Source organism: Palaemon carinicauda, chromosome 25, assembly GCF_036898095.1.
Source record: "Palaemon carinicauda isolate YSFRI2023 chromosome 25, ASM3689809v2, whole genome shotgun sequence".
NCBI classification, from domain to species: Eukaryota; Metazoa; Arthropoda; class Malacostraca; order Decapoda; family Palaemonidae; genus Palaemon; species Palaemon carinicauda.
This window is the reverse complement of record NC_090749.1, coordinates 103,353,272-103,370,831: the sequence shown is the minus strand read 5'-3', so window position 1 is coordinate 103,370,831 and position 17,560 is coordinate 103,353,272. Positions and strand designations below refer to the sequence as shown.

At 39.3% G+C, this 17,560-nt stretch overlaps 1 protein-coding gene across 5 annotated transcripts in view; it reads left to right on the top strand.

The window, feature by feature from the left end:
* LOC137618772 (85/88 kDa calcium-independent phospholipase A2-like) overlaps window positions 1–17,560 on the top strand; it is a 93,934-nt gene that overhangs the window by 42,134 nt on the left and 34,240 nt on the right. For all 5 annotated transcript variants that reach the window (XM_068348960.1, XM_068348959.1, XM_068348956.1 and 2 more), the window contains 6 exons: window positions 4,705–4,882; window positions 6,579–6,797; window positions 7,169–7,294; window positions 11,747–11,875; window positions 13,168–13,319; window positions 15,883–16,029. In XM_068348960.1, the coding sequence (XP_068205061.1) occupies window positions 4,705–4,882; window positions 6,579–6,797; window positions 7,169–7,294; window positions 11,747–11,875; window positions 13,168–13,319; window positions 15,883–16,029 (951 nt within the window). The remainder of the gene's footprint in view (window positions 1–4,704; window positions 4,883–6,578; window positions 6,798–7,168; window positions 7,295–11,746; window positions 11,876–13,167; window positions 13,320–15,882; window positions 16,030–17,560) is intronic.

Below are 17,560 nucleotides of genomic sequence, written 5' to 3'. Positions count from 1 at the left end.
GGGGTAGGAAGAAGCTTAGACCATATACCTCCACCCAGTTCAGGCAACAACAGAGTGCTTCATCCAACTTCCGGCTGCCTCTTCCTCCATCTTCTGTTGTCCCTGCACAGCCTTCCACCTCTCGGGCTCCTTCGGATGACTATGTCACCGTTCTGCTACCTAAGAGCCAGCTTTCTGGTGCCTCCGCCACTTCCCCTGCCTTTAACCAGTCCTACGAGGCTCATAGCTCTTCCCAGAGTTATGGTAGAGGTAGAGGCTACCACCGTGGCTCTAACCAGAACAAAGGCAGGGGAAGAGCCTTTCGCAGAGGAAAGAACTTCCGAGGCGGACGTGGAGGCAACTCCTCAAACCAATACTGAGGTGCAGCAGGTAGGGGGGAGGCTCTATGCCTTCCGCAACAAATGGAGGTTCAGTCCCTGGGCGTTCAGTATCATCTCCAAGGGACTAGGGTGGAGTTGGATTCAAGGACCTCCTCCTCCGAACAAATTTCGTCAACATTCCACTCCGGACCTGGTCGAATTTGTCCAGGATCTCTTACAAAAGAACGCCATACAAGAAACGAAACATCTGAAGTTTCAAGGTCGGCTGTTCAGTGTCCCGAAGAAGGATTCAGACAAGAGAAGAGTGATTCTAGATTTATCCCTTCTCAACTTGTCCATTCAATGCGACAAGTTTCGAATGCTTACCGTCTCGCAGGTGCGGACCTTACTTCCCCGTGGGGCCGTCACCACCTCTATCGATCTTACAGACGCCTACTATCACGTCCCGATAGCGAGACACTTCCGTCCGTACCTAGGCTTTCGCTTAGGGGACAAAAGTTACTCCTTCAAGGTGATGCCTTTCGGGCTCAACATTGCCCCAAGGATCTTCACAAAGCTAGCAGAAGTCGCTGTTCAGGAACTCAGGAATCAAGGGATTCAAGTAGTAGCCTATCTGGACGACTGGCTCATTTGGTCAGACACCTCCCAAAATTGCCTAAAAGCAACTCACAAAGTCATCCATTATCTCCAATCTCTAGGCTTCCAGATCAACTTCAAGAAGTCCCGTCTTCTTCCAAAATCGAAGTTCCAATGGCTCGGCCTGCAATGGGATCTTATATCTCATACTCTGTGTCTTCCCAGACCCAAGAGGTTAGAGATTGCAAGGAACACCAAACGCTTTCTCAAAGACAAAGTAAGTTCCAGACGACTCCAAGAGAAGATTCTGGGGTCCCTTCAGTTTGCCTCAGTGACGGATCTTCTTCTGAAGGCAAAATTGAAAGATATCAATCGTGTCTGGCGTTCGAGGGCGAACCGGAAGCTCCGGGACAGGAAAGTCCGCCTTCCTCCCATTCTACGGGAAAGACTTCTTCCTTGGACAAGAGCAAACAGTCTGTCAAAGTCAGATCCCCTTCGATTTCCGCCTCCGGAATTAATCATTCACACAGACGCATCCTTATCAGGTTGGGGCGGCTATTCTCAGCTCAAGAAAGTTCAAGGTCTTTGGACTCCCTTGTTCCGCCATTTTCACATCAATGTGCTAGAGGCCATGGCAGTTCTTCTAACCCTGAAACGTCTCGCTCTTCCCAAGAAACAACACCTTCGTCTGGTCCTCGACAGCGAAGTGGTGGTCCGCTGCCTCAACAGAGGCGGGTCAAAGTCAGGGCCTCTGAACCATGTTCTAGTAGCCATCTTCTCCCTAGCAGCCTCGAACCGTTGGCATCTTTCAGCTGTCCACCTGGCGGGAGTCCGGAATGTAGTGGCAGACGCCCTGTCCCGGACCTCCCCTCTAGAATCGGAATGGTCATTCGATCTAAAGTCATTTCGGTGGATTCTCTCTCAGGTTCCCGGTCTCCAAGTGGACCTCTTCGCCACGGAATCCAACCACAAATTGAGAGTATATGTGGCTCCCAATCTAGACCCTCAGGCTTACGCCACAGACGCCATGTCACAGAATTGGGACAACTGGGAAAAGATTTATCTCTTTCCCCCGGTGAATCTTTTGCTGAAAGTTCTAGACAAACTGAGATCCTTCAAGGGACAAGTAGCCTTGGTCGCACCCAACTGGCCCAAGAGCAACTGGTATCCTCTCCTGCGGGAGTTGAGACTATACCCTCACCCGATACCCAATCCGGTTCTGTCTCAGATAGTACAAACACGCGTTGTGTACGCTTTCTCAAACATTCAGAGCGCCCTAACTTTATGGACTTTATGAAGTTTGCGGCTATGCATGGTGCCAATATTGATCCTCAAAACACCTTGTTCCTAGAATCGGATAAACGGGATTCCACCATCCGCCAGTATGACTCTGCAGTTAAAAAGTTGGCAAAATTTTTAATAGACTCAGACGTGAACTGTATGAACTTGAACCTTACAGTCACTTTCTTTAGATCTTTATTAGAATCAGGTCTGGCAGCCAATACTATCACCACTATTAAATCGGCTCTGAAAAAGATCTTCCTAGTGGGTTTTAACATAGACTTAACCGACTCTTTGTTAGCTTCAATTCCGAAAGCTTGTGCCAGACTGAAACCGGTTACTCGTCCTACCCCGGTGACCTGGTTCCTTAATGACGTACTCAAATTGGCTTCTGATACCATTAACAGTTCTTGTGATTACATGCCCCTTCTCAGGAAAACACTTTTCCTAGTGAGCTTGGCTTCCGGGGCAAGAATTTCTGAATTGGCAGCCTTGTCGAGAGACCCGGGTCATATTGACTTTCTGCCTTCAGGAGAGGTCCTTCTTTCTCCTAACAAATTCTTTTTGGCTAAGAATGAAGAACCTCAAAACAGATGGACCTCCTGGAAAATTGTTCCCCTCACGCAAGATCCGTCGCTGTGCCCTGTCACTACTCTTAGGTCTTATTTATCCCGGACCTCCTCTAACTCCTCGGGGCCTCTATTCGTTAGAGAACAAGGCGGTACCATTACTATTAAAGGGATCAGGCAACAAATTTTGTATTTTATTAAACAAGCTAACCCTGACTCTTTTCCTCTTGCACATGATATCAGGGCGGTTGCCACATCGGTGAACTTCTTTCACCACATGAATTTTACAGACCTTTCCAGGTATACAGGGTGGAAATCACCGTCAGTGTTCAAGAAACACTACCTTAAACATTTGGAAGCCCTAAAATTTTCTACAGTAGCCGCAGGGAGCGTAGTTACTCCCGAGTAACTCACAGGTTAATGCCTTGACTCTTTATCTCTCCCTCTTACCTGCCTCATTTATACCCTATTGTATTCGTTGGTCTCGCACCTGAATACTGTTATTATATTTGTAAATTTTATGCTCCTGAGTATCTGTATATATTATCACTCACGGCATTATTATACCTACCTTATTGGATTTATGTTCATATTTAAGATACCCTTATAATTGTTTTTTGGTACTCATCTGATTAAAGCATCCTGTATTTCTCTTACGCTTATGTTTTTTCCTTTATTTTGCAAGTTTGGTGACATTTTTCTCTTGTATAGATTCACTGGGCGGCACAGGTTCGAGCCCAGAAAAGGGATTTTGACGTAGGAAAAATCTATTTCTGGGCGAAGGACCTGTGCCGCCCAGTGAACCCTCCCAGCTCCTCTCCCTTGGAGTCCCCAAACTTTGGGTGCTAAGGAGTTGGGTTCTGAGCGGATGCATTGTAGTAGTACCGAGTGAGGTTGAACGGCTCTCCTCTATTGGGGTTCTCTGTCGTGGATTAATCTAAATAGTGCGGGACCTATGGAATATACGCCCAATTTTATACCGACACCAATAGGTGAGCGAGCTAGTTAACCTAGCACTCCTTTACATTTTTTCTCTGGTATATTTAGCAGTAAATTACCTAAGAATAAGTGCTAAATGGAGCTTATTCACTGGGCGGCACAGGTCCTTCGCCCAGAAATAGATTTTTCCTACGTCAAAATCCCTTTATTACTGCTAGCTAAGCTACAAGCATAGTTGGAAAACAGGATGCTACAAGCCCAAGGAATCCAACAGGAAAAAATAACCATGTGGGGAAAGGAAATGAGGAAATAAATAAAGTAAAAGAGAAGTAATTAACAATTAAAATAACATATTTTAAGAACAGTAACATTAAGATAGATCTACCATAAATAAACTATTAAAAGAGATGTATGTTATCCTGTTGAACATGAAACATTCGCTGCAAACTTTTGAACTTTTGAAGTTCCACCGATTCAACTAACTGATTAGGAAGATCATTCCACAAGTAATATTGATTAAGCTTTTATTGTGTACTCTATTGTTTACTTGTTTACTTGTTTTGGGTTTAAATCCAGCCCTCCACTGAAGTCGAGTGAACTACTTCTCGGGTGGGTCCATATTAATCATCTAACGAAACATTTTCATTATAACTTATACAATTCTTTGATTGTAGCATCTTCCAAATCATATGATCTTGTGAAAAGTAATGTCTTTAGTTTCTTCTTAAATTCAATTGCTCCCTTTAGGTCCTTCATTTCAGTTGGCAGTTTATTATAATGTCTAGGCGCACAGTAGCTAAAAGCCCTTTCACCAAATTTAAAATTTGTTCTTGGTTCAGATAGCCTATGTTTGTCACTCATGTGTCTTATGTTAACATTTGTTTCTAGTTCTAGTTTATTCAGGCATTCTTTTAGATATTTTGGTTCAGTATCTTAAACGTTAGTAAGAGTAGCTTAGCTAGCATTTCAAAAACTACCTTTTTAACAATACAGTACACCTTTTTTAATTTGATCTACAGTGAGCTCAACTGCCCGGAAGAAGGCGAAGGACTCTATCCTCTGCACGTCGCCACGGAAAACGAAAACGACAAAACTATAAGTGCCCTCATAGCAGCCGGTGCACTGGTCGACATGCCCGACAAGAAAGGAAACACTGCCGTTCACATAGCAGCTTCGAAGACAGTAACCGTCATTCAGGTCAGTAAAAGAAGTTACAAACGTTCAACATGCAAACATTGAGATATACAAACACAAATCCTTCTGAAGATAACAAAGATAAGATAAATAAATACTATAATAAAACAATATTATATCATTTAACCCTTTTACCCCCAGGCTATATGGAACTATCCAACCCTTAACCCCCAGGGTCTTTTTTTATCAAGCACATTTTGCTATATATATTTTTTAAATTGCTCTAACAGCCTTAAGTTTTGTCAGAGAGAGGTCAGGTTGATCTCATTCTTTTGGAAAATGCCCGAAGTTTCTCAAAAAATTATCAAAAATATGCAAAAAAAAAAAAATGTAAATAGCAGTTTTTTGCTTAATACAGTAAGCAAAACAATATTTGTAATAACTTGATACTGTATCTATTTCGTATGAAACCCGTTGTATTTGTTGACTTTCGCAGCTGGAAATCATATGCATGGGGTTCAAGTTAGGCCTGCACGAGTCCAAAATTTAATAGAATTAAACTTACAAACGTTTTGACTTACAAACAGCTGTTGGAACCAATTAACCCTTTTACCCCTAGGCTATTTCGAACTTTCCATCCCTTAACCCCCACTGGTTATTTTCTATTCAAGCACATTTTGCAGTATATATTTTTTAAATTGTTCTAACAGCCTTATTTTTTGTCATAGAGAGGTCAGGTTGGTCTCATTCTCTTGGAAAATGCCTGTAATTTCTCAAAAAATTATAAAAAAAAAAAAAAAATTGAAAATAGCAGTTTTTTGCAAGGACGTACCGGTACGTCCATGGGGGTAAAGGGATGTGTTTTGTGAAACGTACCAGTACGTCCTTTGGGGGTAAAAGGGTTAAGTTTGTAAGTTGAGGACCTTGTGTATTTCGTTTAGTATTGCTCGAAGGGCAAAGAGAAATTCAAAATGGTTTGTAGCAAGATTTTTCCCAGAGATTACATGGACTTTTTCCATTCACTCAACTCTGAGCGGTTCAGTTTAAGAGTTCATTTACAGTGCAGTCTAGTATATATTTCTTCCTCAGAGATGATACACCATATACGGTAATTCATTTAGTTTTGCTTGAAGGTCAAAAAAGAAGTTCATAATGGTTTGTAACAAGTTTTTGCCAGAAGATAAGATTGACTTTTGATATGTTGACTCAACTCTGAGCTGTTCAGTTCAACAGTTTTGTTTATATTTCTTTTTCAAAGAGATGATATAACATATACAGTCAATCACGATTTGCCTGATCAGTAATAGAGACTTGTGATATGCCATACACATGGTCATTAAAGACATCCCGTAGATTAATGGCAATTCTTTATAATTCGTAGTTTATCTGGAAGATACATTGTACCGTACAAATCTACAACATTAATGAGTCTGACAAATAAATACTAAGACTTTAAAGTTGAGGGATTAATTTCTTTCTATAAGGAGAAAGAAAATAAGGAAAGTCACTGCCATACAATAATGCCTGCATTGCTAGTTGGTTCTGGAGACCCAACGTAAGTCAGTTTTCGACGAAGGTCTGATTTTCGTCTTATAAAGTGACTTATAAGATCTCTTTACACGACTGACGTAAGTCGAACTGATGGAAAGATGGGTACTGTTTTACGGTATTTGCTAGTATAAAGTAAAAGTGTTATTGTATGGTATTCGGTAGTGTAAATTCAACGCGGTCGATAAACTAGACGTCCCATTCTCCGCAGGCTTTGAAAGTAAAACACGACCCAGTGCTGAACAAGAGGAACGCGGCGGACGAGACGCCGCTGATGGTGGCCGCACAAAGCAGCAAATTGGAGAACATCAAGCATCTAATCCAGCTGGGTGCTAATCTCAATCACGAGGAAGAGTTGCCTGATCCGGGGAATGCCGTGTACTGGGAGAAGATAGAGAAACTAGTCTTAGCCAAAGAAATTAGCTCTAAGGTATGGAATGCTATCTGTCTGGGTTGATTGTTGAAAGCCTCTTTTAATATCTCCTGTCTAATTCATTTTATATTTTCCTCATTCTCTTTCCTTTATTTCTCATAATTCTCTTTCCATTTTACTTCTGTCTTCTCTTTTGTTTTGTACTTATCTGTTTATTATTTATTTATCTTAATACATGTATATGTTTTTACTGCTTCTTCTTTAATTTGTTTCATTTCTCTAGGGACGATGCTTTTCTTGTTTATAACTCATGGAAACTTATTAAATCTGTCACAATCAAGCTTTCAAGAAGACAGCTTTCTATAAATCAAAATGTTGAAAACTTTCAAGTGTTTAACTGCTGCTTGTTAAAGCACCCTGAATTCCAGGATTTGCACAAAGGCGGGAACCTTCTGCACTGGGTCAAGACCCGGGAACTCACAGACCTGTGCCTTGATGCCGGTTGCAACCCGGACCTCATAAACAACAAGCAACAGACTCCGCTTCACGTTATGGTACGTATTTTTTCGCTCGGTCGAGTGTGGTATGTATTTTTTCGTTCGGCAAAGTCATGGTATGTATTTTTTCGCTCGGCAAAGTCGTGGTACATATATTTTCGCTTAGCAAAGTCGTGGTACGTATATTTTCGCACAGCAAAGTCATGGTAGGTTTTTTTTTGCTCAGATAAGTCATCGTATGTACAGTATTTGTTTTGTTCAGCGAAGTCATGGTACGTATTTTTTTTCTTAGTGAAGTCATGGTACGTATTTTTTTTCTTAGTGAAGTCATGGTACGTATTTTTTTTCTTAGTGAAGTCATGGTACATATTTTTTCGCTCAGCAAAGTCATGGAATGTATTATTTCGCTCAGCAAAGTTATGGTACGTATTTTTTCGCTCAGCTAAGTCTTGATAAATATTTTTTCGCTCAGTTTGTTTATTTATAGTCCTTCCCTAGTAGTCAAGTTTCTCTTTTCTTTTCCAATGAAACTTAGTCGTTTTTAACTTATTGCTGGCTAAATTATAGTTCGGTTTTTACATAAGATTAGCTAGTACAATATAGTGGTATCAGATTCCTTACAATATTCTAGTTTATTTTTATCTTATACCTAGGAATTTCCTTTTATAATTTCAAAGCTTAAATTCAGTATTTGCCTTATCTTATAATGATTTTTCTTATTACTGAGCTTAGTTTTAATTAGTTAGCCCTCCTGGATGATGCTGTTTTCTGTAGAATAACTGATTGTATTACAGTTATTATATTTTGCGTACTTTTTACATTTTATAAGGATGAAGCTACAAACTGCGCATTCTCTTCATTCTCTGTAGAATAACTGATTGTATTATGATACAGTACTACGATTTCAAGGTACTGTATTGGCTCGTGACAACTTGATAATAATTCCAAGCTTTCAACAGAAAGAATCTAGTGCATTTAGATACAGGCTTTAAATACAAAAGGAAAATACCCAAAATAACTAAATAAAGTCGGGGTACTTTCAAAATATTTCCTTTCATCTTTTCACCAGATTTTATCTGGCTCTTCTTGCCCTTTCTCTTCCATCTGAATTTTAAATCTAATTGATCTTGATGTAATTTTCTTGATACTCCATCTATACATGCTAACCAGACTGTTGAGTCGAGACATCTAGCTTCTCCGTCTTTAAATCTCTGTATTCCGTTATCTCGTCTTTTTCAGAATCTCTTCCAATTTTTTTTTATAGTTTCCTTACACCCAAAGGAGAGGGAGGCAATCTGTGCTCGTTTTACTACTGAGAAATCCCTACTTACCAGTAACTCCATAACAGAATTATATTTGCACTTTCGCACAGCCTTCTCCGTAAGTTCATCGCAGTGCTGTACGTCGCCATGGTCGAGAGATCGCAATGTTATCCTTCTCCCATACCTCTTCACTCTTGTATCTCTCGTTCAAACAGGACTCCAAAATTCAGTTTGCAATTTTCTTAAATCCTATGTGTACCGCTTTTGTCATATCAGTTTCAAAATTGTTTAAAAAAACTTGTCTGTTACATTTCCATCTTGGCAAAGTCGTCATCATCATCTGTCCCCTTTGTCTTTGAGAGGACATCTCACAGCAACTTCTTTATAAAAAGGATTTTACACTGACACTGACAGATGTCCTAAATCTTTTCGGATGACAAATGAGATATTCTTATCCCCGTGTATTGTGGCAATCTCTCTCCTTTTCATCAAAGATGTTGCTATTACCATCTCTTTTTTTTTTTATCTTTCCATCTGCTCTCATGGTATCACAGCCTCGTGCTCCGTTATGTCTCCAAGGTAACAGAAACATTCGACCAATCCCTAGGCCTGTTTTACATCCATTCCACTGTTGAATCTTTTCTATTTCTGACATTAAAAATCAGCGATTCGAATTATACTTTGCAATGTTGAGCATCGCTTGTAAAAAAAAAAAACACTTGACCACTTACACATCTTTCACGGAATGAGCACCTTCGTGTAACTTTTGTTTTGACTGTCAGCAAAGCTTTGTATTTCCCGGCCAAACCCTGTTACACCTTTTGAAGATATCTAAGGCCTTGTCCTTTGGTTCTACTGTACTGTTAGCACCGTGTCATTTGCATATAATAACTCCCATATACCTTACATTCTTCACTTTTATTGTAGCTTGCTTCATTACTAAGCCACAAAGAACTCTGTGTTGATCCTTATTGGACACCTGTACTGTATTTATCTCAAATTCTGATATACCAAACATGCAATTAACTTCGCTATAGATCTTCTGTTATGATAGAACACCATCATTTTCTCAATGATTCTTTGGGTATACCTCTTCTTTCGTAAGTGTTACCCAGGGTGTGTTCTCGGGTTACTTCATTAAATCGCATTTTACTCCAAATTATTCAAGATCTTACGTCTCGTATCTTTTCCTATCTCAGAGCCTCTTCAGATGTAACAGTATTTGTCGGTGTCCCTCTGTCGTGTGTTAGTCGTTTCGACACTTCCAGTTCGTATTTCATTCTACCGAACATCGATTTCCCCACTTTCAAGCATTGTATTGTCTGCGTCTTTCACCCCCCTCCTATCATTGCTTGTCATATGATTTTCTATCATCCCTCTATCCTCTCTTTCCGTATGACTTGCCCTTCAACCTACACCTTCTCTTTGTATATCTCTCTGGCCATTTACAAAGTATCTCCTCTTTACTTGGCTATTGTATCGAGTCTTAATCTTTAGAACTTTCAATGACTTCCACCTTCCAGTTATTGCATTTTGTATACACACACACACATACACTCTCTCTCTCTCTCTCTCTCTCTCTCTCTCTCTCATAATTACCTTTGAAACATGTACAGATTCAATTGTAGTACAGTTACCCCTCCTGGATTTGCGGGTGTTAGGGACAAGAACCCTCCCCTGCAAATAGAGCAAATTCGTGAAGACTTAAAATGGCATTTAAAAATGCTTATAACTGCCTATTTTGATATATAAAACGTGTAATAAAAAAAAATATCATAGACAAATTAGATACGTTTAAGAATAGTTTCAAGACATTTTCCGGAACACTATACGGAATGTGGTTCATAAACATCAGTTAAGAAACTACCATGTCACAATACGTACGTTATAGTGCTGTGCACATACGAAACATACAGTACTATGCCGTAGGTAATGTACGTACTTTATTAATATTACCCCTTCTGTAGAGAAGTACATTTTCTATCATGCATAAACAAACCGTTTTTTTAAATCGCTCATATTTATTACTTTAGCTGATATATTGTACAATACAGTAAAGTACTTACAAATGCATTTTTAATCTATTTTATTGTAATGCATGCAGCATTCTTTGCTGTTAACCCTTTTACCCCCAAAGGACGTACTGGTACGTTTCACAAAACTCATCCCTTTACCCCCATGGACGTACCGGTACGTCCTTGCAAAAAACTATTTACATTTTTTTTTGCATATTTTCTATAATTTTTTTGAGAAACTTCAGGCATTTTCCAAAAGAATGAGACCAACCTGACCTATCAATGATAAAAATTAAGGCTGTTAGAGGAATTTAAAGAAAATATACTGCAAAATGTGCTTGAAAGGAAAATAACCCCTGGGGGTTAAGGGTTGGAAAGTTCCAAATAGCCTGGGGGTAAAAGGGTTAATATGTACGTGTACTTATACATATATATTATATATATTATGGGTGTTTGTTACTAAAGCACCTCTCACACACACATGCGCACTTACAATCTTTTTCAATTATAGTTATGTAAAAGCAGAAAGAAGACCTAAGTTAAATGCAGTGGTACTTAAGAGGGAGAGAGTTTTGTTCAATGTGTTTTTAACATAAACATGTTCTTATTGATATAAAATTCATTGTGAATAAATAATCTTGAAATTCAAAAGAAGAAATATGTTACGATCTCTTATTTATTTATCAAATTAAACGAAAAATGAATTGCTAATGTGTTTGGTATGCGTGCATAGTTGCATTGTGCTTTTGTTCATTTTTTTTTTAACTTTAATGTACAGTATTAATTGATATAAAATTAATTGTAAATAGATAATCATTAGACTAAAAGGAAAAAATGTTACGATCTGTTATTTATTCACCGAAATGAAAGATAAATATATCGCTAATGTGTTTCATATGCGTAGTAGCGTTGTGTTGTGTTTTTTACCTTGAAAATGTACTTATTCATATAGAATTAATTATATATAGATAAACATAAGATATAAAAGGAAAAATATGTTACAATTTGTTATTCATATACTGAAATAAAGAAAAAAAAATACAAATATTTAAAATTTTCTCTAATATTGAGATAATAGAAAATCTTGCGAATCTTTGATTTCGCGAATGTTGATTCCTTAATAGCTGGGGGGTAATTATTAAGAAACTAATTCTAAATAAGATATTCATCTCAAGATACTACAAGGAAGGTGTGGATGTATAATTTGATAATTTTTCAACTTTATTTTCTAGGTTATTCGCAACAGATTTCAATGCATCATGACGCTTCTGTGCAGGGGAGCCAAGGCGAACTGCGCCGACTTGGAAGGCACGACGCCGCTTCACCTAGCCGCCGCCCAGTGTTCGGCGACTTTAGTGCAGGTCGGTCGTTCTGTAAATGCTGTTCGTGAATTGTTCGTTCGTTATTGGGTAAACTGTCGACTTGGATGAACTGTTACGTTCTTCTTATAAATTTTAGATGTCAAATGACTTTATGTAATTTTGGATATTTCTCAACACTGACAGTTTCTTTTAATACACAGTAATATGACATATGGCCTCTTTACTAACTGTACTGAGCTTGTCCAAAACAGTTTTAATCAAAACTTAATTCCAAAATGTATATCGCCTCTTTACTGACTTGTCCAAAACTCTTTTATTCAAGACTGTATTCGAGACTTTATTTCTGACATTATTCCAACTGCCAAGATCATCTAGATTTTTATTTGTTGGCCACAGTAGGAAAAAGACTTTCACGATGTGTACAGAAAGAATGTTAACTAAAGGACGCACTAATTTGTATCAAGTAACAATATTATGGTTAATACATTATAGGAATCATAACTGCCTTTGCATAGTGGAGTTACTAGAATGTTAGTTCCTTTTTAGTGTCCATGGAATAGCATTGTTATCCCGTTCGGTAAGTATGAATTTTGCCATTCATATTTTGCGTTTGCAAGATGGCCCCTTTGCGTATGAAAGTTTATGAAGCCAAGGGAACATTATTCAGCCTGAGGGCTAAAAGTTGGGTAACAGTTATTTATTATTTATTGAAGCTGAAAGTCAGTTAAAGAAAATGAATGATTGCATAAATTTTTCAAAATAATTAATGGAAAATTCTAAGGGTAGACAAGCCATGATTTAGAAAATTAAAATGCTAGAGCCCTTGAGCTTATAGCATCCTGTGTCCAACTAGAATTGAAACTGCTAGTTATAGTAATAATAATAATAATAATGATAATGATAATAATAATAATAATACAGTCAAGAGAATAATAGAATAATTAAATATACCATTTAAAGTCACTACTAGTAACTTTGAATTCCAAATCAAATCAAATTCATCTTTAACAATGTTGATCAACTTGCTTGAAGTTTCTATCACCAGACACACCCAAGTTGTGAAACTGTATCACTTTCATAGCTGAGTTAAGCTCATGTGTTTAGTAATTCAGTGAATGGTCTATGTCTTGATAACTATTATTCAAAACTTTCACATTTCAAACATTCATTTCCTTACCGGGAAAAAGCATTGTCCATTTTCAAATCTTCAGTGCCCTTGGTATTTACATTAGATCCTTTAAATTACAAAGCATACTGAGAGTATACATTTTGACACACCTTTAAGTGATTATTCAGGACTGATAATTCCAATCTGTGTTAATCTTTTCCAGGCCTTCATTGTCTTCGGTGGAGAAATCAACGCGGTCAACAAACGTGGAGAAACCGCGCGGCATTTAGCTGCGTCCTGCAAGGTGGAAGACAAGAGTAAAAGCTCGGAAAGAGACAAAGTTATCTACCTTCTTCACACTGTTGGAGCCACAAGGTATTTTAGCAATTAGAAAATCCTGTTTTTGTCTAATCTGTTCCGTAGTTCGGTATAAATCACGACGACTCGCCATTCTTTTCCCTGTAATTAAACTTATTTTTCAAAACTGTCTCGTCAAACATCTTTGATATCCGCTTAAAATAAATGCACAATAGAGTAATCTTGGGAAGATTTCCAAAGCCTTCTCTATTAGGGGCCGCCTCTTGCCTCTTTCTCAAGGTGAATTATGATAAGTTTTCTTTGCCAATTTTTTTACGCCAGATTTTTGTGTTGCGTGAAATTTGTTGGAGTTGGTAGGTTACTCTAAGTCCTATACTGGATTATTCTCAATCAGTAGAGTACAAGTTCTATACATAATCATTCTTAATCTATACAGTACAAGTCCCATACTTGATTATTCTCAAACACTATAATACAGATTCTGTACTTGATTATTTTCAATCGATACAGTACTAGTCCTATACTTGATTATTCTCAATCTGTACTATACAAGTCGTATTCTTGATCATTATCAATCAAGTCCAGTTACTTGGCAAGAAACTTAAAACCCAATTTTGATCAGATTTTCTAGATAGTCGCAATCTAACAGAGACAGACATTTGGGCCCCTGGCTATATTTGATTCCATTCAACTTCCGAGAAATTTTCAACTTAGACATCTTGCTAAGTGGAGGCTTAACTCTTCCAGATAGTTTTCTGTACCTTTTAAAGTGTTATCCATCTAGGAGAAAGATACTCCTAAATCCAACCATTGTTTTCTAGTCTTGGGTATTGTCATAGCCTCTGTATCATGGCTTCCCACTGTCTTGGATTAGAGTTCTCTTGCTTGAGGGTACACTCAGGTGCAATATTCTATCTATTTTTTCTTTTTTTTTTTAGTTTATAGTTTGTATATGAAAGATAAAATTTGATGTTGTTACTGTTCTTATTTTTTTTTTCATTGTTTATTCTCTTGTAGTTTTATTTCCTTTTTTCCTTTCCTCACTGAATTATTTTTCCCTGTTGGACTTGGGCTTATAGCATTTTGCTTTTCCAACTAGGGTTGTAGCTTAACTTGTAATAATAATAATAATAATAATAATAATAATAATAATAATATAATTACTGTACTAGCTGAGGCACAACCCTAATTGGAGAAGCAGGATGCTATAAGCACTATAAGGTCTCCAACATGGAAAATAGCCCAATGAGGAAAGGAAATAAGGAAATGGACAGAATAGCAGGCCTGAGTGTACCCTCAAGAAAGAGAAATCTAACCCAAGACAGCGGAAGACCATGGTACAGAGGCTATGGCACTACCCAAAACTATGGAATAATGGTTTTGAATTAGAAGTGTCCTTCTCATAGAAGAGCTGCTCCCCATAGCTAGAGAGTCTCTTCTACCCTTACCCTTAAGAGGAAAGTAGCCACTGAACAATGGCAGTGCAGTAGTTAACCCATTGGGAGTACAGTTGTGCAGTTAGACTGATCCCATTGATAATCATACAACAGAATCACAATCGTGTACCGCACGTGTTTCACACACTTGTACAGAATCCACACGTTTGAAGTTCAAAGGGGACTAAGTAAGCAGGTCTTGAAAAATATTAACCCTTTTATACCCCCAGGCTATTTGGAACTTTCCAACCCTTAACCCCCAGGCATTTTATTTTTTTCAAGCACAATTTGCTGTATATATTTTTTGAATTGCTCTAACATCCTTAATTTTCATCATAGAGAGGTCACTTGGGTCTCATTCTCTTGGAAAATGCCAGAAATTTCTCAAAAAGTTATCAAAAATATTAAAAAAAAATGTTAATGGCAGTTTTTTGCAAGGACGTACCGGTACGTCCATGGGGCTAAAGGGATGAGTTTTGTGAAACGTACCAGTACGTCCTTTGGGGGTAAAAGGGTTAAGTGTCTCATTACAATTAATCAATACTGATCAATGATGCACTTACTACACTCTAGTAGCTTTACACACAGTTACTTCACAGCCACCCAATTTGACTCGCATCTGTGAGTGTTCAAGATTTTGATTGCTTAATGGCTTAGGTAGGTACAGTATTTTGGAGACATCTACTGGCTGGAATAAACTTATTTTGGATACTTTTAAGGTGAAGGGAGATTGCCGTACTGTTTAACTGAATATTTAGATAATTTATTGTTTTATTCTAAGAGAGGATGCTTGAATACATCTATTAACCCTTTTACCCCCAGGCTATTTAGAACTTTCCCACCCTTAACCCCCCAGGCGTTTTCCGTTTTGAAGCACGTTTCGCAATATTTTTTTTTTTAGATCGCGTTGACAGCCTTAATTTTCATCATAGAAAGGTCAGGTTGGTCTCATTCTTTTGAAAAATGCCTGAAGTTTTTCATACAGTTATCAAAAATATGCAAAAATAATGCAAATAGCAGTTTTTTGCAAGGACGTACCGGTACGTCCATGGGGGTTAAGGGATGAGTTTTGTGAAACGTACCAGTACGTCCATTGGGGTAGAAGGGTTAAGATGTGCATTTTTAACTTGACAACGCAGTTGTCTTTTAGTGGAAGAAAGTCCAATATTTTGAAAATCTTTCAGATGCCAAACGAAATTGGCTGCCTGCGCAGATGGCTGTCTAGACGAAGGGAATTTCAACGGCGTTCCTCTTTACGAAAAACCGCTCCTCAGGTCACGTTGGATTATGGACGAACAGATCTCGAAGCGACAGATATCGGACGCGATACGGTACGTACTTTTGCATGTCCTTGTTTTGTTCGCTAGTCATCAAATCTTTTATTTAATTTAATTGAGTATTTTATTTATAAACAGGCTTTGAATTTTGTAATTCATTAACTAATCTTTAAGGCCACTACATTTGATTAAGGACAAACAGATCTCGAAGCGACAGATATCGGGTACAATATGGTAGGAGCTTTTGGAAACTGGAAGATATTACACGTCCTTATTTTCCTTTTATACATTAGTTATTAAATCTTTTGTTTTATTTATTTGGATAATTTATGTTTGTTCCGTAACCGAAATACAAACCACGCTATTTACAGAGGGTTTACCTTTTAGCGCAGCTGAAATGACGAGCCAATAGTTTTAACGAGGGTTAATTACCCCCGCGCTAGTTAGCGGGGGGTGGGGAAGGGTAGCTTGCTACCCCTCCCCCCTCCACACACCGGTGACTTGCTCCACTTCACTTTTGGCTCGGCGGTGATCAGACGTGTCTGTTCATCGCCCTCGTGACAGCCTTTAATTTTCTGCTTTTTCTTTTCAGCGTGTGTGTTGGTTGGAAGTTGACCTTCATTGTTATTTTTTTTTTTTTTTTTTTTTTTTTTTTTTTTTTTTACAATGTGTACATGCCCTGCAGTTGCCGGTCGTCCTTGTGGGACTTTCATGTCGGACGTAACTACAGATCCGCACACCCTCTGCCCTTATTGTCGGGGCCGACGGTGCGACCAGGATAACATGTGCCGTGAGTGTAGGGAGTGGTCTGCCTCCCAGTGGGAGAGGTTTGGCCGTCGGCGTAAGAAGAAGTCCAAGAGAGACTGTTCTCCTCCGGGGTTAGCCTTGAAGGAGGAAGGTTCTCGGGACTCTTCTTCCGCCACCCAAACCTCCTCCGAAGCTCCCCCTCGTCCGCCTCCTAAGGAGAGTCGGCCGAGTGGGAGCGCAGACCCTTGTTCTGTTTCCCGACCTTCGGTGGGGGGAGAGGGCGTCGCCTCCCATACGAGGCGGTTCCCCCTCCTCCTCCGGGGGAGGTTATTGATAATGCCTTAACCAATGATGATCTTTTACAGATTTGGTCGTCCCTGGGGCTTAAGGGCTTGCCCTCCAGGGTCGCTTTTATTGACCTTGTCTCGTTGGGGGCCGCTGTTAAGCAGTCGCCGGCGGTAGCAGAGGTAGACCCTCTGTCTATTGTCGACGTCGTGGTGACAGAGGCCTCCGACGTGGCTGGGCAATCCGCCGCAGGAGCTGTTGCAGATGATGGTGCTAAAGGCTCTCCTCCCCCTTCCGTACATACTTCGAAGGGGGAAGTGAGTCCTTTGGTCTCTGCTGGTGCTCAGCTTCCTTCTGAGGGAAGTGCTTTGACGGAGACTCCCCTTCGGAGGACCGATGGTCCCGACGATCTTCCCCGAGGCCGCCTCCGCCGTAAGGCTCACCGTCCGCTACGCCACAAGGGCCTCCCTTCCCCTTACAGGGGGACTAAGAGGCGCCTTTTTGGGTCTTCATCCTCCGGGGGGGGACTCTCCTCGTCAGCCTCAACCTACAG